At 42.4% G+C, this 24,287-nt stretch overlaps 1 protein-coding gene across 4 annotated transcripts in view; it reads right to left on the bottom strand.

The window, feature by feature from the left end:
* Positions 1–3,652: 3,652 nt before the first annotated feature.
* Positions 3,653–24,287, bottom strand: part of rhobtb4 (Rho related BTB domain containing 4) — a 42,248-nt gene continuing 21,613 nt past the window's right edge. For all 4 annotated transcript variants that reach the window (XM_028577545.1, XM_028577547.1, XM_028577546.1 and 1 more), the window contains 10 exons: positions 20,092–20,293; positions 18,547–18,650; positions 14,250–14,435; positions 13,046–13,865; positions 12,622–12,841; positions 11,324–11,442; positions 5,117–5,267; positions 4,747–4,835; positions 4,425–4,530; positions 3,653–3,845 (listed from right to left, as the gene is read on the bottom strand). In XM_028577545.1, coding sequence (XP_028433346.1) covers positions 3,667–3,845; positions 4,425–4,530; positions 4,747–4,835; positions 5,117–5,267; positions 11,324–11,442; positions 12,622–12,841; positions 13,046–13,865; positions 14,250–14,435; positions 18,547–18,650; positions 20,092–20,283 — 2,166 coding nt within the window. In that variant the 5' untranslated portion in view covers positions 20,284–20,293 and the 3' untranslated portion in view covers positions 3,653–3,666. The remainder of the gene's footprint in view (positions 3,846–4,424; positions 4,531–4,746; positions 4,836–5,116; positions 5,268–11,323; positions 11,443–12,621; positions 12,842–13,045; positions 13,866–14,249; positions 14,436–18,546; positions 18,651–20,091; positions 20,294–24,287) is intronic.

The following is a 24,287-nucleotide window of genomic DNA, read 5'->3' as shown; positions in this document are numbered from 1 at the left end:
ACTGAACACAGTTCTGGATATTCAGAAGCCTCTGTGTAACCCCAGAAACAGGCATCATACTTTCCCCAATTCCACTGTCATTACATACAGGCTAAAGCCCAAACATTACACCTGGCTTTCAGCCATTTTGAACTTTCTTAAAATTTGTGCATTACAATAGTTGATTTCAATTAAAATTTTGCTTTTTATGATTTTAAGTTTCACACCCTGTTCCCAATATCTTAAAAATCCCAAGAATAAGCTTGATTGATTGTAATAACGACAGTAAGAGAATAAATGGGACAGCCGCACAGCTGCAACAGATCATGTGCATTACTTTTTCAAGCAAATATCCCAGCATATTATTTAAAGTTGTATAATTAGTGATGCTACCTTGAGCTGTGCTGAGTTTATATAGCAAACTGAGTTGTGCATTAAGCCGCATGCAGTAGCAAGACGAGAGCTACTGTGGGCTTCAGTACCAACTAGACCTTAAACAAGAAACTGGACAAGTCACGTTATTCATGTCATTGAGTTGTGGGGAAATTTGAAAGACCTAAGTGGAAATATCAGGCTACAATCATCGGGTTTAAATAAAAATCTTACATAAGGAATAATTCATGCTAAGCACAGAAAGGTATAGTCATAAACAAAAAAGAAGAAAGTACATTCCAACACCAAGTGTCATTATAATGACAAAGTTAGGCCACCATGCAAATTTACCACATTTCATCAAAGTGGTTGCACTCTCCCAGCACACAGGCCAGCCAGTGCTCTTTAAAAAGCTTTGCTTTCCCAAAGTCAGTGGTTTTGAAGTTAAATTACAGGAATCAACCTGTTAGTCAATTTAATTGCTACCTCTAAATCACCTGGTCAGTGGAGATTTCCGAACCAAGGCGCGAGTCCTTTTACATCCAAATAATTCCCACTGTAGAAAACATACTACACAAGGCTATATGATTAGACCAACCTACTGTACTACAGTCTACGAAGAGTTTTATTTAAGGCCATTTGTCCGTCCATAAAAACAAGCAGCAGGCCTAAAGATTCTTCGCTGGCATGGCTCCAGTTTGCTAAAAAGAAGAAAAAAAAAAACTCAAGAAGGATAATGGCTGAGAGTGCATAAAGCAACACCATAATCTGTTTGACAGTTCTAAAATTATCATAGAGATTGTTTACTCTATCCATCATGTCAACCACTGCAGAACCTGTCTGCAGGTTTGCTAAAATCCCAAACTAGTTTTTAGTTTTGTCCAACTATAAGGCACACAGATTAAGATACAAAGCTTATTAGGGTCATACCAACTATCAATAAGACAAATCTATTAGCCATCCATTCTATAGGAAACTAAAAGGAGGCCATGGAAGTCCATAAAAAAAACTGTCCGCCAACTTTCACCTCTTTGGGTTTAATTTTTAAATTCCCAGAGCAAAGCACTGGGATGACTTTGAAATATCCGTGGCGTAATTCCAAATTATGTGGGTTGCATGTAATGCTGACTGAAACTTAGTTCACGTTTACTCCACTTTCACTCTTTTCAGAGAGGAATCTGCTCAATTCTCACTTGGGTCTCGTGAGATCCTATCTGACTTCTATTTGGGTAGTCGAGCAGGACTTTAACACACCTCCCATGGAGAGCGGCAGAACGCACCACATGTCTCACACAATCTATCTATCTCCTACAGTTGCCTGGGTAAAGCTGAGGGGCGTAAAACCCACAAATAGAACGACGTGCTAATACAAAACTCATCACCACAAAGTCTCATTTTCACATTCAGTGCTAAAGCCCAAAGAAATTAGCACCCTTAACAAGAAATTCAGATTTGCACTCATATAAGTTTATATATCAAATCCGTTGAGACACTCACAATTGCAAATTCAATCTAAAGTAATATTATTTTCCTGGTTAACAAGGAAGCATAACAGAGCACACTGTTTTTTGAATTCAAAACCAGTTAAAGACATCACAAAGTTGTAACCACTGTATGTAAAACCAGAAATCTACACATTCTAAAATGAGTGACCTATTACGACTATATACTTACAGACTGTAAGCATATGACGAAGAAAATCTAAGGTTTAAGAAATGTGTCACATTTTAATACCACCATTACTATTCTGCACATCCATCGCAGGCAAATACTAAACAACTAGACAGACGCTTAAACTGTGAACATAAAATCACATGTGTCTGTGTTCATGTGGACACATGTCTTATTGTGTCTTAAGCAGCATTTTCAATTCCAGCAAGAGGAATGGAAGGCAGTGACACTTTTCTCCTGACACCACAGACTGAAAACACCACCATGAGGAGGGATTCAAATATTACATCATACTGCTTCTTTCTCCCACAAGCCACTTTCTCTTTTCTCCTCCATCCCCCCTTGCCCATAAAAGGAAGCAGAAATAAAGTACGTGCGGAAGAAAGAGATCAAAAGAATCACAGCTTTGGTATTCACAATTAGGTGAAAAATCTATCGTCAGGTACAGTCCATTTTACTCGTCACAACACTGTGCTTTAGCTTTCCCCTAACACTCTGCAAGGATTGAAGTTATACTGATTTAATAATTGAAACTAGAGTGAAGCAATCACAGGCACAAAAACTCCCATTAGTGTGAAGGTTAGTGCCGGGGCCCTGAGCAGTGCTGCCCCTAGTGGTGTAGGGGTGTAAAGGCAGGCTGGCTGAGGTGCTTTAATGCAACCAAGTGGTCATGGACGTTACAAACGCATTTGTTTAATACTGCATCCATCATTCCTCAATGGCAGAGGTATCAAGGAAGGCTAGCCCTCTTCATCCCCATCATTGCTATAGATTGGTCACTTTGAATGTCTCTGAAGTGCAGATTGGTGAATCCAACTCATCAAGGAGAGCGTGTGTTTTGCTTCTTTTTTTTTTGCACGCGTGGTGTGCAGGAGGACTGGGAGGGATGCACAGGAGTGAACGATGGACACCAAGAACCACTTCAGTACTGGACTGGAGGCTAACAGCTATGATCAAGCCTCCTGACTGGAGCATCCCAACTTGCTAACGGTTTTAGGGTTGCCCTTACACCCTAACCTGGGCTCTAGATTAACAGTCCCATAGTTGCAATGGCAATCAAAGTTTGCAACACTTCCTGGGAGTAGTGTGCGCCATTTCCCCTGATAAGAGTGTCCTAGAAGGGCGCAAAAATACATAAAAAGGACGAATAAAAGCAAAACAATAATTACATTGTTAAGTGTCAGTTCCTGGGAATCCAGTGCTGGTTTTAGAGGGGTGGATCTTTTGCACCGGTCTGTGTGTGCCAGCTAACAGTCTGCGTAGAAGTGAAGGCAGAGGTAAGCTCCCCGAGAGGAGCTGCAGTGGTCAATGTGTAATAGTCATTAAGGTCAATGTGAAGGAAGGAGACTGAGAGAGATCGAGAGAGCCCTTGCTCCCAGGCAAATCACTCAAAGGCTTGGACACTGTGAGTGCTGGTGGAGGGACAGAGCTCTTGTGGAGGGGACAAGGGGCTGCACTGCGACGCTGCAGGCCCTTATAGATCAGGGCGTCTGGGAAGCACTCAACTCGGAAGCATCACTCAATCATGCCAACCGCAAACATACACTCACGCATCCACGCATATACCCTTCAGCTAAGTCCAAACAAGCATACCAAGAATACACTAATGAAGTCACCCACAATTAGTCAGTGGTGGAAAACCCTTTAGGAGACGTGCGGAGTGGAGGACGGGTGTCTCCAGAAACACCAGCCCCGTTTGGTGTGTTGCTTGCGCAAGATCTCCTCCTCGCGCTCGCGCTCCTTCTGAGAGCGCAGATAGCGGTCCTCCTCCTTCAGGAACCACACAGGAGGCCAGCGCTGCTTCTCAAAGTGCCTCTGGTTTTCTACAGAGAGGGGGACAAAGTTAAACACATTAAGAAAATGACAAATGAAAACAGGAAGAATCAACAAAGACCATTATTATTGCACAGCGAGGGATTGTAGAATATTAACATATGGTCATACATACATAGTATGGTCACATTACAACCTACTATGTATAAAATGTGTGTAAAATGTATTATATTCACATCTTTAATGAAACGTGAGGATGTATGTTCTCTATAATGTAATTGATGCAAGATACTTTTTTCTTTTTTTTTTTTTTTTTTTTTTACAAAAACCGCTCAAAAGAGGCTCATACGTTTCTCCTTATACTATTTTTATTTTTTAGCTTTTTAGCCTTGCATCAGTGTTGTTCCAGACCAAAGAAAATCAGCTCTCCCACTCCAAACAAATGCTATGAACAAGTCACAGCATGCTATAATTCCTTAGCAGTGTGCTTAACCCAGAAAACTTACTTTCGTTCAAACTAGCACTGCAAAGCAAACATTGCAGGAGTTTTTCTGAGGGGAAAGCTGCATGTGTGAAAGGTTTTTGGGAGAGGCAGTTTATTAGGGCAGAGAGAGACGAGGTGCCTGTACCTGGAGACATGGCCTTCATGTCTTTGGGAAACTTGCGGCAGATGCTATTATAATTAGTGCAGATGTGGTGGAGACACCAAGCCGATAGTTGCTTGGCATTGTGGAACTGCAAAAGGGAAAACAAAGGAGTTGTTACAGCTTTGACAGTAGAGGCCTGTGAGATTTTAAAAAAGGTGAGATAAGAGACTACATTTGAACAGATTAGGATAAACAAATGAATCTATGGTGAATTGCTATTCATCATTTGTTTTAATACAACCTAGAATTTAATATTAATAAATTATAAATCCATTATTTAAAGGACAGTTTTGCAAGGACAGACCTGTGCAAGCTCGAGGTAAGCCAACACTTGTCCATCAATGTCACCTCCTTTTGCTGCCAACTGGAGAAGTTCGTCCACAGCGTGCTGTTCTGAAGAGGCACAAAATGTACATGAACATGTCAATATTACGGTTTAAATGCACTGACGCTGGCCCAATTTTTTTTAATCTCCCAGTCATACATTCTGTCTGTGTATCTGCCAGTTTGCATTGCACTGAACACACACCTCACTGCACCTACAATCTGTTGAGTCGTTGATAAAAGGCATATGAAGCACTATCGAAACCATATTGTGCCACGGAAGTCAGAACAAGACATTCAAGCTGATAGGTAGTTCTCTTCGCAACCCTTCTAACACTGAGAGCCTTTACCTGTGAGGGCGACAAGGCGTGGCAAACACAGGCGGTTGGCCAGAATAATCAGTTCCATGGGATCCAGACCAGGACAGGGCGTCAGCATTCCACAGTACAGGAACTCCAACGTCCCGCGCATACAGGCTGCACTGGTGTCAGGAATGGATACCTGGAATATGACCAGATCAAGAGGAAACAAAAAAAAAACATAAGTAATGAAAGGCTAAAAGTCAATGAAGAAGATTAATGGGCATACATATAGACAATAACGTTCATGAACATTATATTCCAAGTATAAAAATAGATACAAAATATTATAGTAGTACTGGTATGCTATGGTACATGTATTGGATAGAAAGGGGGTGGGGTGAAAAACAAAAAGTAACATCAAATGAAAGCAGTGCAGTGGATATGTGGAGGTAAAGGTCAGAGGACATGCTGCTCTTTGATCTAGGCTCAGATGAAAGTGCTGTCTGAGGGCTTGTGATGTGAGCAATATGGCGCTAAAGACCCCAAAGCACACACAGGCAACCCTGCTATCAGGCCCTTTTCCCAAAAAAGACTGACCATCAACGTTCTCCTAAGACATACCAAAATGGTTAGGTGATTAATATTAATATATTATAAATGACTGGGCCACTCCAGACATGGTTAACATTAGGGTAAAACAACATATAAACAATTAGGGTAATGTTTTATGTTGGGGCAAAAGTGCCAAACCAGAGTCCATTATATATAAAAAAAAAAAAAAAAAAAAAAAATCACCTGTAATGACCCCTAGATGTCACCATATCATCAATACTACTAAAGGCACTGGCCATGCTGTGTTTAAGTGAAGCTCTGTATTCCACTTTGGGTAGTTATATACATAACTGCATAAAAACACTAAGACCTTTTTATGGCCTAATTACTGAAAACCGGACAAACAGCAAACAGCAATTTAGCAGCAGGTCATGCAGTTTAAGCCCAGGAAGGAGGGAAGGAAGGAGGGAAGGAAGGTGAATGACAATGAATGACAATGACAGTGATGACCTGACCCCTCCAGGAGCTCCTGAGTGCACCCACTGAGGCACTCTTCAACCTCCACTACCATAGGCAATTAGGAGAATGTCAGCTTGGCGCGACCTCTCGTTACCACTAAAAAGTCACAACACCAAGACAAGGGTGGTCTCTAGAGCCCCAGCAGGGGCCAGGAAGCATTAACGAGTGGACACATTCACAGTCACATTTATGGATCAAAAACACATCAGCTGTACTGAAAGGTGTTCGTCCTAGAGCTCAATTAATAGTTTAGTGCAACTTTGTTTTATTTGATCAAATCTAATGATAAAAAAGGAAAAGAAAAAGGGTGTAAATGACATATCAGTCCCTAAAAGGTTTGTAAAAAAAAAAAAAAAAAAAAAAAAAACTCACCTGAAAAGAATTGAAAATGTAAGACGTAATAAGTGTAGAAATATCTTATAGTCAAAAATAATGTGTGGGCTAGGAAAAAGCAGTGAGTCACACAGCCGCCACCACAGATAAGGTACAAAGAGTAAGAAATAGTAAGAAACTTCAATGTCAGAAAAGTGAGATTTCTGCAGAATTCCTGTTACGTCTCCTCTTTTTTCTTGAGCGAGACAGGAGCTTTAAAGACAACTTTTAATACTCCACTGGGATGCACATCACATCGTAAACACAAAACCACACACCAAGAACATAATCCAGGGGTGTACCATGACACACCCAGCGGTAAGTTTGTATAACAGCCTACACAGACAGTAAACCTGCCTTTTGACTCATGGTTTTTGACTACTAATATAAAAGATGAAATCTTTTAACTATGGTTTATGGAGCTTGTCACAAACATGCTCATTGTACAGTGTCTGAAATGTTGTATGCCAATAATGCAAGAAATAATTATGATAATGCTAATAAATAATTTTGAAACCCATATCATAAAGCTGCTCTGCAAAACTAGAATAGTCATGATATCACACAGCAGCATGAACACTGAAATGTGTGAGCCTAAAAATACTGAAAAGGAAGTGTGACATGAGCATGGAAATAGAACAGCACTGGCTGATCACATGCTACTCTATGACTTTTCATAAAATGATCATCCCCAACCTAAGAGAACAGTTGCAATACAATAAAACCATTTGTGTCAGTGTTCATGTTGTTGTGTCCTGACATTACCAAAACCCACTCAGTTAAATTTGTGGAAATCAACATTTTTGTTCAGTTTGAATAGACCTAAGAATATTCCCCTGTATAAAAACTGAGTGAATGAGTAAAACTAGGATGTAGTGGATAGTTGATTTGTTAACATTAATGAGTGCCTCTACACGGACCGCTACAGGAAATCATTCCTACCACAGGCAATTCAACTTTTTAACACTTCATCACTGAGTGTGAGATAATACTCATATACATCACAACTGCACTGAATGCACCTTGCACAACCTTGCACAATCTTGCACAACAGGTTTATCTACATCCTATCATTACTAGTGAAACAGTTGTACATTTTTGCTCCCCAACTTGCACATTAAGTTTATCTATATCTATTGAAACAGTTTTACATTTTATTTCCAAATTGTATATATTTTAAATATTGTTTGTGTAGTTTCAATTATTTTTTCATGTATATTGTTTCCTATTATTTAATGTATACTCTGTATGTGTGCTGTGGGTCTGATATTTTGCTGCTGCAACACCATTATTTCCCATATTTTTGGGATCAAAAAAAAACTCTATCTATCTATCTATCTATCTATCTATCTATCTGTGAGTGTGATTTGATTTCTAAACGGACTAAGGCTACATTTACATTGCTACGTTTTGGTTTAAAAACAAATATCTTTTGCTGTGTTGACACCTCGAATTCACACTGCTCTGGCGTTTCAGAGCACCTAAACGGGAGAAATTTGAAAACACTTCTGACCCGTTTTGGTTTGGAATCTCCGGGGTTGTGTTGCCGTCTCTACGGCCGCAAACGTAGACAATTGGAGGCACCAACACTGATGCTAACGTTTCGTTGGGTCATGACGTCTTGTTCTCTGAGACTAAGCTACAAACGTTAGCATGGTAACTAACAGCAACGGGTGGATTATACATGCTTCCTCCCATTTACACCTGCACGCGCATGCCCAGTATACAAGAACTTTGATGAGATATGCGGTTTGGGTGTTATAGTTTAAACGCAGATTAAGGGCCCTATCTTGCACCCGGCGTGGCGCGGCCGTGTCTTTGCTAGTTTAAGACCGATGCAGTTGTCAATTTCCTATCCAGCGCCCACGTTGTTTAAATAGCAAATGCACCTGCGCCCATCTTTGTGCCCATGGGCGTGCTGGTCTTGTGTGTTCAGGTGAATTCTTGGCGTATTGCCATCTTGCAGAAGCGGGAAGTGATCGCGCCATTGACCATAAAAAAACCTGTTCTAAAGTCAATAACACAGCATTTCATGGTTATTTTATCAGCAAATTAGTAAAATGCACCTAGGCTTATGCGCACACACACACACACACAATTACAAATAAAAATATTACGGTGCAAATCCACCATTATAATAGCAATGCACCAAGGTACAAACGCACCTGGCTTTTAAAGGGAATGGGAGATGGTTTATTCCATGTCCCGCCCAAAACACACCTATGAATTAATGAAGACACTAAGTATAACCTTTTTGAACTATGCACCCGGCGCACGGGCGCTGTCAAATTAGCAAAAGTGGATTTGGACACGCCCTAAAGGCACCTGCGCCATGCGCTTCACACTGTGCACTTAGATTGTTAAAATACTGTAGGGCCCTATAGCTCTTCTACTGGAGCTAAAAACAAGATCGCTTTTGGCTCAAAACTCCACTTAAAAACCAAAACGTAGCAATGTAAATCTCGTGCACTCAGTTAGGTGGCTAAAACATATAACCTTCAAATAGGTTAAATAAACACTAACATGTAGATAATATTCCACTGGAAGTTAACGAACAATATGAATCGCTCCGATTTACCAGATCTCATTTTGACATTGTTAGATTTCCACTTCTTTTTTTGTAAATCTCATAACTTCAACTCTTAATTCTTTGTCCAGTATCGATTCTCTTTTAGAGTAAGTGAATAGAAGTAGACCATCTGCTGTGTCGAGATCTCTAAAACTTCTGCTTCTATTGAAAGCCCAGTGTTTTAGTAAGCATTGCTGCTCCCTACTACTCACACTGCCTCTCAACTAGCATGTATCCGTGAAAGTGAATAAGATTTGTAGTCAGCCAATGGTATGGCAATTCTGGAAATGTAACCTGTGCAACACTTTACGGGCTTTCTATTTGCCTGTTCTAGGAAGGAGGAAGGAACTTCCAGAGCCAGCAGACAATCTGGTAACTGCAGCTTGCCGTTGACATATAAAATCAAATTCATGTGCACGTGTTCAAGTGCTGACAGCTTCATTGTGCAGTCAGTATTTGAGTCTTAGTCTCCAAGCCACCTGCTTTCTTTGCTGTGCCAGTTTCATACCATAAACAATGCCACAATGGTCATTAACATGAACCATTTAGTGTAACCATAGACACCGGCAGCCCATCAGCAGCAAACACTGTGCCCCCTCAGTGATGCTGATGTCCTGTTTTCACCACCGTCCACAAAAGCTGCAAAGGCTTTTTTTTCCACACCCACTCACATGGTGTGTTCTGGAATAAAATCCAGGCTATGGAGATACAAAAAAACAAAACTGTTTAGTTTTCTTCCAACGTGCCCTCTATAACCTTGAATTTCACACCTAAACTGCATACACGTCATTTGTATTCCTTGTCTCTCTCTGATTACTTCCAATCCTTTTGAGGGCCTGAAGCTACTTAACCTAACCCTGCTTACTTTGAAAGTAACCATACTCCAGGGGATCTGGTTCTGCAACACAGTCCGGGGAGCCTGACTTAAAGACTGACGAAGACATTAACTTCCTGTCTTCTATTTTTGATAAGGTCAGGTCCAGTGCACAGGCACTGGCCCTGAAAACGCACCAAGCGAGCGGAAGCTGAACCTCAGGTGAGAGCGCACCTAAAGTAACCCAACCCGCCACTTGGAGGATGCTCCTGACCTTAAAAGAGGGTCTATTCTGGGCTTAATTTGAGTACTGAGACAGGTTGGTGAAACATTTGAATTCTGCGATCACAGGATGTGTGAAAAAAAGTGTGTGTGTGTGTGTGTGTGTGTGTGTGTGTGTGTGTGTGTGTGTGTGTGTGTGTGTGTACATTTTCACGTAGGCAATTCTATATGTGCTCAAGGCTCAAGGCCTCCAGGGATGTGGTATTTGCATAGACCACATTTGCAGGTGAAACAACGGTTTGTAGGTCAATCTGATTAAAGACATCCTGAGCTGTAAACCTTCACATAACAGGGTTATTTTACTAAACTAAAACTGAAACTAAGCAGTGAAAAATACTTTTAGTGAACTCAATTTAAATAAAAACTCGATATTTCCTGGTTAGAAAAACTAATATAAATAAATAAAGAAAAAGGGAACGTAAAATCATTTCAGTTTTATATTTTTTGCTAGAATATTTCACTGGCGAAAAAAGAGGCAGTAGAAATTTCCCAGTTCTCGTGACATTGAACCACAGGAACTGAATGGACTTGACATTCCAGGAGATGGACACTAAAGTAGCACAAGATTAAATTGATTTATATTTAGACTTTGCTGAAGTTCCATGTCCAAACCATTCCACAGATTCACACCACAAATTAAAATAAGACAGTAAGGCCATTCCCCAGCCATTTATGAGTGGCTAAATACTTCTGACACGTTATACCTGGGCTGGACAAAACTAACTACTGTCAAACTAAAACTACATATATAAAAACTATAACTAAACATTTCTGAAACTAATCTAAAACAAGCAAACGCACTATGAGAACTAAATTGTATGAAAATGAAAAGTCAAAACTAAAATAAAAAAAAACAATTGAAAATTCCAAACTACAACCACGTCACATACTAGAAGCACACGTGCAGATTTGTTCAATGTCATAAAGGTAAGACATCCTAAACAGTATAAGCAACCCATTCACCTTTGCCTAATCTTTTCTTTTATCAGATGTTACACCTGTTGTAGAGTACAGGTGTGTGATAAGGTTGCCCTTAAAAGGCTGACCCGAGATTACTTCCAAGTATTCAGCCCACAGAAACCAAATCCCTGCTCAAAACTTAAAGGTAACTCCATCCTCGGACTCTTCCCGGAATGTCTGAACTCACCTCCTCAATGTAGCTTTCCATGAAAGAGCCACGGAACATGGCAGCCATCCAGTTGCAGCTGGAGATGAGCAGGGGCTTGTGGGCCGGGAGGCAGCCATCGTCCAGTCGGAAGACCACATCTAAAACCGGGGTGGGAAAAGAGCATTCATCTCGTGGTGTGCAACAGATGCCCAGGCTACAGAGGGGGAAAGACGGACAAGGCAGACGGACACACACACACACACACACACACACACACACACACACACACACACACACACACACACACACACACACACACACACACACACACACACACACACACACACACACACACACACACACACACACACACACACACACACACACACACACACACACACACACACACACACACACACACACACACACACACACACAGAGACACAGAGACACAGGCAAGACAGATACACACACAGACACAAGGCCAGACAGACAGAACCACACAGAGACATAGACACAGGTAGACAGACAGAGAGATAAATTGACAGAAGGACAGAACAGCTTTTGACACAGAGTAAGTGAAGGAGAGCAGATCCACAGTAGTACGGTCAAGTAGTGAATTCTGTGTGGCCTCACGACTAAAGCTTAGGTGGAGAAAGTGCTGATCAGGAACACAGCAACTATATTAGTGTAATGATGCCGTAATTGGCTACAACAGAAAGCAAAAGGACTTAATGTATCTTAAATTAAGTCACTGAATAATAACTGGGATAAAGCAGAATTATTCTGCTTCATTTTTCAATATAAGCATTTAAAGGAAGATTCTTATTGTTATAATCATGAAGACAACAGAGAAAGGATAGAAAGAAGTGAATGTGAGACAGGCTTTTCTTCAGAAACAGCTGATGTCTGGCTCTGGCACATGCATACATAACATCTAAGGGGGGACAGACAACGCCACAAAAACACAAGACACAGGAAGCACACAAGAGCGAAACACAAGAAAACCCAGCAGACTAAAATGACAGTCATCAAAACACTTGAAAAAGGACTTTAGAAAACAGCTAAACCACAACATACAAAACCCATATTTCATAGCAAATATTCAAAGGCAAATGTATGATCAAATGTGCACCAAGTGTACATTTCCAAAGACTGAATGAGAATGCTGGAAATTAGCCTCTATACATTCTCCTCATTAGCTCACGCTTACTCACTCTCTCACACACACACCTACTGTACAGACAAACACATACTGATGTTTACGTGGAAAGAAAAATCTACAATGACACCGATTGAGAGTACTGAGGCGCTGAATGGTTGGCACAGTAGTTTACCAGCATAGGTCCCTTTATTGAGACACTCCTTGATGCGGTTGGCTCTGCGGACGTGGAAAGCCTTGGTGATCTCCTGGTTCATGAAGCTCTCTCTGTTGAGAACATTGGCCACCATCATCCGCAGGTCAAAGACCTCAAGCAGCTCTGCGATGGTGGCCACCTGCATCAGATCCCCTCGGCCCTCGTCCAGACTGCCCGTGTACAGGTACTGAAGCACCGCCTGAAACCACAACAAATTGACAAGTCAAATGCACAGCTTTGGAACAACGATGAAAACACCAAAAAAAATAAAAAGCTCTTGTAGCCTGCAGTAATGATGCATAACATTTCTTAAATCGTAATCAAAAACATCAACAGATTTATGTTCTTTTCTACAATACTGTATGAATATTTTAAGTAATCTTGTCGCTTTTAACTCCAGCACCTTAAATGGTTCTTCCTGTATAAGCGCATCCATGGCTACCACAGTCATGAGTCGTGGTCGTCCAGTCATGGGATCATCAACATGCTCCAGACACACACTCAGGAACCCCCTTCCCCATCCTGACAGTGCTCGGCCAGTCCCTAGTGCTCCCAGGGAGTAGTGGGCTCGAGAGGGGAGTGCATTATCACTCTGGGAAGTCCTCAAAGAGCCCTGCTGGAGCAACTGGGGTCGATACAGGTCCCGCACTCCTCCATCAACCCCATCTTTATCAATGTCCAGGCTCTTAGTGCGCCCAGCTTGCTCTTTAGCTCCTCTCCTGCTCTGCTCATCTTCCTCCCCACTCTCCAAGTTTTCTTTGCTCTCTTGTTCCTCCCACCGTGGCCCCATGCATGATCCGCCAAGATCAAGGGTGAAGAGGTCATAGAACTTGGAGCAGGAAGTAGCCAGATACACTTTGTGTGCAAACACGCGAGTGCCGCCACCCTGCAGAAGGAAAAGAACATCTGTACACAGTGGCTGGCAGAAAAGGGAATCAGGGCCCTCGCCCTCTGTGGGAGGGGGGTCTGGGATGCCCACTATGGGGCGAGGCGGGCGAGGAGGCAGGAAAGGAGCCTGGAGAAGTGGCCTCTGGACCTTTTTCAGGTGGGACTTCCAGAACTGCAGGTGACGACGGGAGATCAGGGCGGCTCGGATGGCATTGTCAAAAACGTCTTTGACTCCAAACTGAGCAACAATGCTGGTCTCATAGTAGGGAATCCCAAGCTCCTTTGCCACCTCGTGGCCTCTCTCTGGTGGAAGGATATCGGTTGGTTTGATGGGTCTGCAGGACAGGGAGAGATAATGATGTTAAGTAAGTAGGAAGTTGATCAACAATACCAGAAATCGACAAAAAGGAAGACTGTGATGTTTTCATCTCAGTGCAAATTTTAACAACCTGTATCTATACTTTAATTATATGATGGGACAATTGGGATTACAGGTAATGAATTAAATGTATAGCAGCCAAAGAAATGACTCAAAACACTTTTCGTCACATCACTCAATGAACATAGCACAATTGCCAATGTCTTGTTTGCAGTGATTCAGTTACTGTTATGCTGCTTGATTAACTGGAGCAACACACATGCAACCTTCACTGAAAGCCAGCGTGTCACATGTTCTATCTGAGTTGGTCTGTTGATGCTTGGTGAAAAAGGCGTCTCACTTGGCTAGGGGTCGGCGTGCACGGTTAACTGCATCCAGGTCAGCATAGCGCAGATCCAGCTGGCAGCCAACCAGAATGATGGGCGTCCGGGGACAAAAGTGCTTGATCTCCGGAAACCACATGGTGCGTACATGGCGCAGGGAATTGGGATTAGCCAGAGAGAAGCAAAGCACCACTACATCTGACCTACAGGGAGAGAAGGGGGAGAAAAAGTCTTCATTTCATGTACGTACAACCTTACAGAAATTGTAGATGAGATAGGAAAAAGATAGCAGAGGAGAGCTGATGTGTTGTGTCATGAGCAAGAGATGTCAGCAGAGAGAAGACAAGTGGTCTTTGATGGAGTAAAGGGGACAGAAAAGAGAAAAAGAAAAAAAGGGGTAGTACTGAGTCACTGAACATCTTGTCAGTTTATGTTAAAACGTGTCATATGTGTATGGAAGAAGCTTTTTTAGCTGCCCCCAAGGCATTGTGGGAGCATGGACAGTGCCATTGAGAGAGCTGGGGTCACTAGATGTGTGTGTGTGTGTGTGTGTGTGTGTGTGTGTGTGTGTGTGTGTGTGTGTGTGTGTGTGTGTGTGTGCCTCTGGGATGATGATCTGTGTGGCCCATCGCTCTTTCTCTCTCTCTCTTACGTAAATATCCCTAAGCCCTCCAAGGCAAGAGAAAGCCAAGAATAGATCAGAAAAAACACACAGAAACACAGACACAGACACACACACACACACACACACACACACACACACACACACACACACACACACAGACACACACACACACTTAATTTCCTCAACCAATGTGTTTGAGCAAGCAGACAGCAGTACTTACAGCCATTCTCTGGTGCTGATACTTCTGTGGCATGTTTGTGCATGTGTGTCTGTTTGTAGGTAATGTTAAATCAAGCTCTGTGTTGGTGAGATTGAACATTTAGTACCAGCACAACGCTGACAGTGCAAGAATCTATAATTCCTAAATGATCTACTTCTTAAAATAACAACACAAGGCTTTTGACCGCAGCAGCACAAGACCAGGCCTATTTTGCATTAGCATCGCTTGTTTAACTTTTGTGCTACATTAACCATCATTGATAGGCTGCAGATAATGAAAGGTCTAATCCTGTTTTTGTCAGTCATGCACTATACACCAACAGATGTGAGATGCAAAACCTGAACTTGAAAGCAGCGTCACACACCACTTAAACACTTTTCAGGCCTATTGAGACAAAGGCTACACTTTAAAAAATAAAATAAATATTTATTTTTTTATCTGCTTTTTTATCTATTTAACTTTAAAATCAAATGATGTGAATACGCTTATACAAAAAGGCCAACAGAGGTTCCACCTGTTTTGTAAAGTGTTTGAAAATCTTCAAAAAAGGAAGCATTCTTGAAAAGATTTTAAAAGATAACTTAATTTACATACAAACATGCACACACAGCACTAAATCAAATGACTCTACAAAGGAATGTTTACAGTGTAGACTCAGGTTCCATAGTCCAACTTTACTTTCACTAATGTAATCTCTGAAAAGCTTATACTCCCAAGGACATAACATAACACTACACCACCAAAGTATTACATCACCACACACACACACACACACACACACACACACACACACACACACACACACACACACACACACACACACACACACACACACACACACACACACACACACACACACACACACACACACACACACACACACACACACACACACACACACACAGGAATGCCCATTAGCACTTTGTCAAAGGATCATTACCATGGCATAGTCTGTTTGAGGTCATGTTATGTGTACGTTTCTTTGTTCGCACGGTTACAGGATTTCTTTTTTCATGCCTAGGATTAACTGCCATTGTTTATGCCAGTATAACCTTATGTTGTTAGCATAACACTACTGAAATATGAGCCCCAGAAGGCTTTTACTGTAAATCTTGACCCATCTATAAAAAGCAGCTATTTGAAAGTCTGAAAGTGAAGGTGAGGTAATTAAAAATGAGTACCAGAATAATCCTTTAGTACAGCCACTTTGCACTGCAGAGCTATTTCCAGGTTCAACCTGGCGGTCAACCCGGATGACCTACATATTGTATTTTTATGTATGTAACCTGTCCACTGTTCTATCACTAATTGTTTACCACCAACACAAATGCATAATAAATAGCTCCACCAGTGACTGGTTATTTATTGCTTTCTGTGCGTGCGGACCGTGTGTGTGTATGTGGTGGATTCAAACTACAAAAGGTCATCAGCTGCCAGATTATGTAAGAAGAGACACCTATTATGAAAAAAAGCCCTCGCACACGCACAAACACAACAGACATGTTTCTGTTGCAATAAAGAAATTGGTAAATGGGTCTTGCATGCAGGCATATGTGTATCACTCTGAAATCACATAGGCTGGCATGACACCCATCATCATCATTAAGTCTGTCACAACTATACAGTATTATAAAAGTTAATTGGGCACCTCGTAAACTGCTTACAAAAACAAAGGCTTACAGGTGCAATATGATATTGTTTTGCATATTTAGTCAAAAAGCAAAATAACTTCTTTTTTTTTTTTTTTTTTTTTATGAATTTCTGCTGACTGAAAAAAAAATTAAGTTGCGGTTGGCTCAGGTTAAGTTTGGCTTAGCCTATTTTCAGGCCGAGATTGTTTTCCCAACCAGAATGTTCCTCTCCTAACAAAGCATGCGACAGTCTGGGTATTGTCTAACAATGTGATGTTTTGATATCAACAAAAGGCTGAGACTGGAGGAAGGTGTGGAGAGGGTTTTGGAGCAGCAAAGTGTCAAGGCTAAAGACCATTTTCACAGTTATGTAAACATAAACATTCTAAATAACCTGAAGTTGATTTCCTGTTGCAGCTTATGTGAATGACATCATTGGACATGAAGTTTAACAAGGGTCCAGGTTGTTGGTCTATAGAGGAGGCAAATGATGGGAGTTGAATTACGGTACTAATGAGGGAGAGGGGAGGTGAAGGTGAGGTAGAGGAGTCTGAGGGCAGGTTGGAGGAGAGGGCAAGGTCCAGATGAATGAGTGGATGAACAGAGCTGGAAGAGGAGGAGGGGAGGTTGATGCCTGGAGCTGCAGACGCCAGGGAGGCAGGCAGGCAGAAAACAGCTGAGCTGGCACTGTGTCTTTATCAGCTGACTGCAGGCTGACAAAAGCATACAGGACATTCAGACAGACAGACACAAGCGCGCACACACACACACACACACACACACCAGAACACACACTGTGCAGATGTACAGAGAATGTGGAAGGACACCACAGAGGGGAGGGAATTTGAGCCACACACTGAAACTATACGCAACCTACAAATGCACAAACGGACCTTCTGTCAAGCAGATGCACTTGCAAATAGGTGACAGGGTGACATGTTACACAAAGTGCATCCACCCACACCCTTGAGAGAACTCACAGATGGCAGTGTAACATGTACATGTATGTGTGTGTGGATGTTTGTGTCTGGTTAGGGCGTACGACTATGTAAGAGACACATTCAATTATGAAAGACATGCATAAAATAGATAAAATGGTATTAAAAAAAAATACGTAAAAGATAATTACAGTTACTAGACAAAAAAATTTAACGGTGGCGCCAGAAGTCTCAGAATTATTACAAAAGAAAAAAAATGAAACCCAAAATGATTGTTTTTAGATAAATATGTGGGTTAATAACAAATTGTCTATTAACAGAACTCATTAAATGACACAGGTATCTTCACTTTTCTGTGTTACTGTCATTTGAATTGGTATTGGCCGGTTTTGCTTTGGCAATAAGTACTTTTGAATTTCATGCCAATAAAGCAGCTTTGATAAAAGGGACAGGGAGTAAGAGGATAGAGTGATGATCCAATCATGTCTGGTGGAGGAAGGATGTAACAGCTTGAGGGCAGAGAGTTCAACTAAAAAAGCGTGGCAGCTGGATTACACAAAAAACAACTTTTGGGTAAGTCAATGTTATGTGGGCATGTTTATGTGGGTGTGACAGATTAGTTACATTCTCATTGTAAATTACGTTCTCCTAAATCAGCCAAGAATTAATTTGGTCACATATTTGTCCAAGGAAATTGTGTCAAGGCTTTACAAATTCTACAGCCAAAGCAAAGCATTCTTTTGGCTGCACCAATTGTGAAAGAGGAACGTGTTGCAATGTAGTTAACCTTGGGGTCAGCCAGTAATTGTGTTATTGGGTCAGTAACTAGGTTTTGGTTTGCAGAATGTCTGGATGGATGCCTGCCTGCGTGCATGCGTCGTTGTGTATGCATCTGCTCACCTGCCATAGGCGAATCGTCTGTCTTTGTGATGATCCCCGAATGTGTCCCATAGCCTCAGGGACACACTGACCTCATCCACTACATCACGAGATCTCTCTAACACCTGCAACACAGACAAATGTAACATGTAAGCAGGTTAAAAGGTCTTAACTTCATTGTGATGTTTGTGTTTTAGTGGAATTGAAGGATTACGCAATCACCCGGGAAGGAAACATTTTTTTTATTTGCATTGTTTTTAGAATTAAGCTGTATTTCATAGGCCTGAAAAATAAATATTTTCCCAAGCGTGCTGTGCTGATAAATGAAGCCAACGCGGAAGTGCCAAAAACACTAGTTCGTTGAGTGGCCGCTCACGGCTGGCTCCAAAAGCGACTTAATCCCCATTAGTCTGGATCAACGTATCCAGGACAAAGCCTAACATCAAAGCCTGGTGTCAGGCTTTGCCCCTCACCTTCCGCTTTTTGTATGTTGCCTTTCTCAAAACCCCTTCCTTACGGAAATAAACAACAAAAAACTTCAAGCTAGCAAGCCACACGCTGAAAATGGCAATTCCAAGAAAATTTGGATCGTGCACAAGTTAACAGGCAGACATGCGAGCGAACAAGTCAGCTCTGCTTGGTTCTTTCGGTGAATGATTGTAAAGATTTACATTTTTGTTTACAGCATTTACTATCTAACTGGGATGTTTTGGGACCGGTTGATGGAATTGCTATGGACGAAGTACACATGGAGATACACTGGTAAAATCCATGTACCATGTATCCAGCTAATTTAAATAGCTTCATCACGGTATTGTGTGAACAGTTAACTTAAAGGAACACGCCGACTTATTGGGAATTTAGCTTATTCACCGTAACCCCCAGTGTAAGACAAGTCGATACATACCCTTCTCATCTCCGTGCGTGCTGTAAGGCTGCCTGACGGTTCCAGCATTAACTTAGCCCAGCATAGATCCTGCAGGTAACTGGTTCCAACTAGCCTACTGCTCCAAATTGTGACATATCACTCCGGAAGAATATAGTACTTGGGCGGAGTGATATGCTCGCAGCAAGCCTGTCTGAGAATATAGTTCCCGGTTTGTTTACTGTTAGAAGATGGCTGTGTCTTGTGTTACGTTGTTTTTTGTACACGCTGTGACTATACAAATCACAACATGTAAATAGGAACATGTTGGCGTTATTTTGTCACTTATTCTGAGCAGTAAGATTACTGGAACCATTCACCTGCATGTTCTGTGCTGGCCTGATGCCGCTGGAGCCGTCAGACAGCATTACAGCACGCACGGAGATGAGAAGGGTATGTATGGACTTGTCTAACTCTGGGGGTTACGGTGGATAAGCTACATTCCCAATAAGTCGGCGTGTTCCTTTAAACTAATTTGAAATTCTATGTGGCGTTTTCTTTTAAGAGGTGCAAATGTTCCACCAAAATAAGTTCCTTACAGAGACTATTTTGCTGTTCAAAAGTGTCCCTGAGTTTGTCTGTATGTGGCTAATTCCACACTGTGTTTGTCTGTGTGTGTTTATGTGTATGTGTCTGCCCACCTCCTGGCATACACGGTACTGGTCGATGGCCCAGACGGTTGGCACGTGGGTGGCAAGCAGCTGATACTGTGTGAGGGTGGCATTGCAGGCCCGGGCGCAGATTAGCCTGGTCTTGCCTACTGCATTATCCCCTACCACCACACATTTAATGGTTTCCACATTGGGCCGCTCATAGTCTGTGTCTATATCCATGGAGAGGGCCCTGGAGAATAGGTAAAAAGAGAGAGTGGAAGAAAAGATGTTAATTCAACATTCATGGAAATTTTTTAAATCACATTGATAACACAATGACAGCAACTGGCACCAGGCACAGTAGCTTCTAACTCTGGCCCGGTCCAGGAAGCGCTGTTAAGGCTCCAAGCCCCCGTAGCTGTACTGACCATTGTACAGAGGCTTCTGCCAAACTCCTCAACAGAACACATGCTTCGCAGGCTAAGGAATGGAGGGACCGCAGAGCTATTTCTGTAACAGCAAAGAGAGACAGAAAAGAGAGAGACCTCCCTTGAGCTCTCTATCTTTTTCTCTCCTTGTCTGTCGATCATCCTATCGGTCCCCCTCGTGATAGCATCTTCGCTTCAGAGAAAACATAATGCAAAGTGATGATCCACTTGGCAGCAATAAAAAGACACCAATCCCTCACAAATGCATTTGTAATTCCTTTTGTAGGTCATTCAGGAGCCCAGGGGGAGAGGTGCATCATCTTTTGGGGTCAAACATATTTACTGTAGGCTTACACAGAGGGAGGCGCAGACATTTTGTTGCAAGTTTGATCACCTGTTAACTCCGGACTTAACCGTAGCACAAGACAGAAGTGGTTATACACACAGCTCAACCGACTTCCTCTTTTGAAACCACACATCACTGTGAAAAGCTCATCAAAATCCCCTTCCCATAAACTGCTTACAAACATTTCTGACATGTCAAAACACATGTTAATACTGAACCTATTTTCTGAAACATTCCTGAAAGAATCTGCTGGTATTGCATAACCAGCCCACACACCGAAAGACCTGCAGTCGGCTAATCAGTCCATCCGTCCTAACAACTAGTTCAAAGACCCACCCCAAGGCCCCATAAATAGAGCATCTGAAACATTCATAAAGGCCCTCACTTGCTATTCCATTGACGTGGATGCCACTGCAACACTGAAAGACACCAGCAGCTAAAAATGGCATCTATTCATTGGACACATGAGCCATGTGTGCACCCTGCTAATCAACCATGACCTGCTCTTTGTGTCTAAACACACTTCCAACTTCTTCATAATGCCACTGATGCTAGATAGAACCAAGTTATTCCCCATAGACCTCGGACAATGACTTCCATTATCAATAACAACAAAAACATCTTTCCTGTCAAAAGGATTCCCAATTTTCTAAGCCAGGAAGCACAGAGAGCCTACCTTTGTCTACCTGAGCTGAAGAAAGGAGTGAAAAGTGAAGGCTTCCTGAATGGTCCATATGGAACAGATAAAGCTGTGCCTTTCAGAGTTATAAATACCCTTTTCCAATTGCCACCTGTCTGGCTGTGACACCTTCAGAGACACGTACTACAGGTAGAGGAGAGAGATAGAAGAAGCAATAAAAAGTTACCACAACCTTGCACTTACCTAACAGCTACAGTGGGGGAAATAAGTATTTGACCCCTTGCTGATTTTGCAGGTTTGCCCACTTACAAAGAATGCAAAAATCTACAATTGTAATCATATGTACATTCTAACAGTGAAAGACAGAATCCCAAAGAAAATTCCAGAAAATCACATCATATGAATTTATTAAAATTGATAACCATCTGATGAGGAAAAACAAGTATTTGACCCCCTGGACAAACAGCATGTTAATATTTTGTAGAAAAGCCATTATTGGCCAGCACAGATGTCAAACGGTTTTTATAGTTGGTGACAAGGTTTGTGCACATTTCGGCAGGGATGTTGGCCCTCCTCCCTGCAGACAGCCTCCAAATCATTCAGGTTCCGAGGTTGTCGCCTGGCAACTCGAATTTTAAGCTCCCTCCAAAGATTTTCAATCGATTCAGGTCTGGAGACTGGCTAGGCCACTCCAGAACCTTGATGTGCTTCTTCTTCCGCCACTCTTTTGTTGCTTTGGCGGTGTGCTTAGGGTCGTTGTCGTGCTGAAACACCCATCCTCGACCCATCTTCAGCTCTCTCACTGAGGGAAGGAGATGTCGGTCCAGAATTCCACGATACATGGCCCTGTCCATCCTCCCCTCAATACGATGGAGTTGTCCCGTCCCCTTGGCTGAAAAGCACCCCCAAAGCATGATGTTGCCACCACCATGCTTGACGGTGGGGATGGTGTTCTTTGGGTTGTACTCGGTGTTCTTTGCCCTCCAAACACGACGAGTTGAGTTGAGGCCAAAAAGTTCTATTTTGGTCTCATCTGACCACATCACCTTCTTCCAGGCCTCTTCTGAGTCGTCCAGGTGGTGAATGGCGAACTTCATGCGGGCCTGTACATGTTTCTTCTTGAGCAGGGGGGACCTTGCGTGCGCTGCAGGATTTCAATCCATGACGGGCGTAGTGTGTTACCAACCGTTTTTTTTGTAACTGTGGTCCCAGCTGCCTTCAGTTGATTCATCAGTTCCCCCTTGTGGTTTTGGGATGATTCCTCACCGTTCGCATGATCAGGGACACCCCACGAGGCAAGATCTTGTGTGGAGGCCCAGACCGAGGGAGGTTGGCGGTGGTGTGGTGCTTCTTCCATTTCCTGATAACTGCACCGACAGTTGATCTTTTCTCTCAAGTTGCTTTCCGATTCTCTTGTAGCCCATCCCAGCCTTGTGCAGATCAACAATCTTGTCCCTGATGTCCGTAGAAAGCTCTTTGGTCTTGCCCATGGTGGTGATGTTGGATGCTGGTTGTTTGGGTGTTGACAGGTGTCTTTTATACAGGTAACGAGGTGAGGCAGGTGTATTTGATGTAGATAATTGGTTCGGATTGGGGCTGTGTCTTAAAGAAAGACTAACTGGCTTGTAGGAGCCAGAATACTTGCGGTTTGTCCAGGGGGTCAAATACTTGTTTTTCCTCATCAGATGGTTATCAATTTTAATAAATTCATATGATGTGATTTTTTGGAATTTTCTTTGGGATTCTGTCTTTCACTGTTAGAATGTACATATGATTACAATTGTAGATTTTTGCATTCTTTGTAAGTGGGCAAACCTGCAAAATCAGCAAGGGGTCAAATACTTATTTCCCCCACTGTATATGCCTAATGGTCACAGCAGTTGCCAAAACAGCAGCCCTCTTAGTGCTGTATTAGGAAAAGAGGTATGAAGGACCAAGTATGAAGCCTGACATACTACACTATTGGTTCTGTAATATTCACAATATGTGGCAAAGGGGGAGAGAGGATACATAGTATTGTTAATTCCTAGTGTTTCCAATGCAGCTGTAGATAAGCAAAGGGGAATGCAAGAGAGACAAGGCAGGGAGGGGATTATTAGAGTCTTAGAGAGGAAAGAGAGGGACTGTCCGCCCAGCATTAGAATCAGTCAGTCACGCCAATGGGATCAAAAGGGCATGACCAACAATAACCAAGGCTGATAGAGACAGATGGAGAAAAAGAGACAAGAGTACAGTTCAACACCCTCTACTACTGACCCCTGGAAGTCAGACCGGTCTGGAAGTCTGTATGCATATGGGCAATGTGAGCGTGCATGTGTGTGCGTGTGGTAATGAGCTTACGGCCGGAATGATGCAAGCAATGATGTAACCGGGAGGTGGCGTTGGCGTTGGTGTGGACAGTTTCTCAGGGGGCTCAAGAGTGCCCAGCTCCCAGATATCATCCTCCATCTGAGGCTCTACATCGCGCTCCGAGCCAGACTCTGGTCATGCGTCGGTCAACACACAAGTGCTTACTCGCACACCACTGCACTTGATAGATATGCACCTACTCTCAGGTTTATATTTAAACTGTATAAGCTTTCACAAACAATTATTTTTAATTGCACGACTGAGGGATGAGCAGAAGCCGGAGACTGTGAGAGCAGAGCAGCTCAGAGGAGTGGAAAGAGAAGCTGCAAAGCTCAGGTTTCATTTTTAGCCAATGACCTATAGTTAACTGCACACAGATGTCTAGACCTCCTCATCTTCCCAACAAGGCAGCAAAGGAGGCTGCAAGGGCAAAGAAGTGTTGGCATTTAACAACAGAATGTGTGTGTGTGTGTGTGTGTCC

This window comes from Perca flavescens, chromosome 5 (assembly GCF_004354835.1).
Source record: "Perca flavescens isolate YP-PL-M2 chromosome 5, PFLA_1.0, whole genome shotgun sequence".
NCBI classification, from domain to species: domain Eukaryota; kingdom Metazoa; phylum Chordata; class Actinopteri; order Perciformes; family Percidae; genus Perca; species Perca flavescens.
The sequence above is the reverse complement of the archived record's forward strand: the minus strand, read 5'-3'. Positions and strand labels throughout refer to the sequence as shown.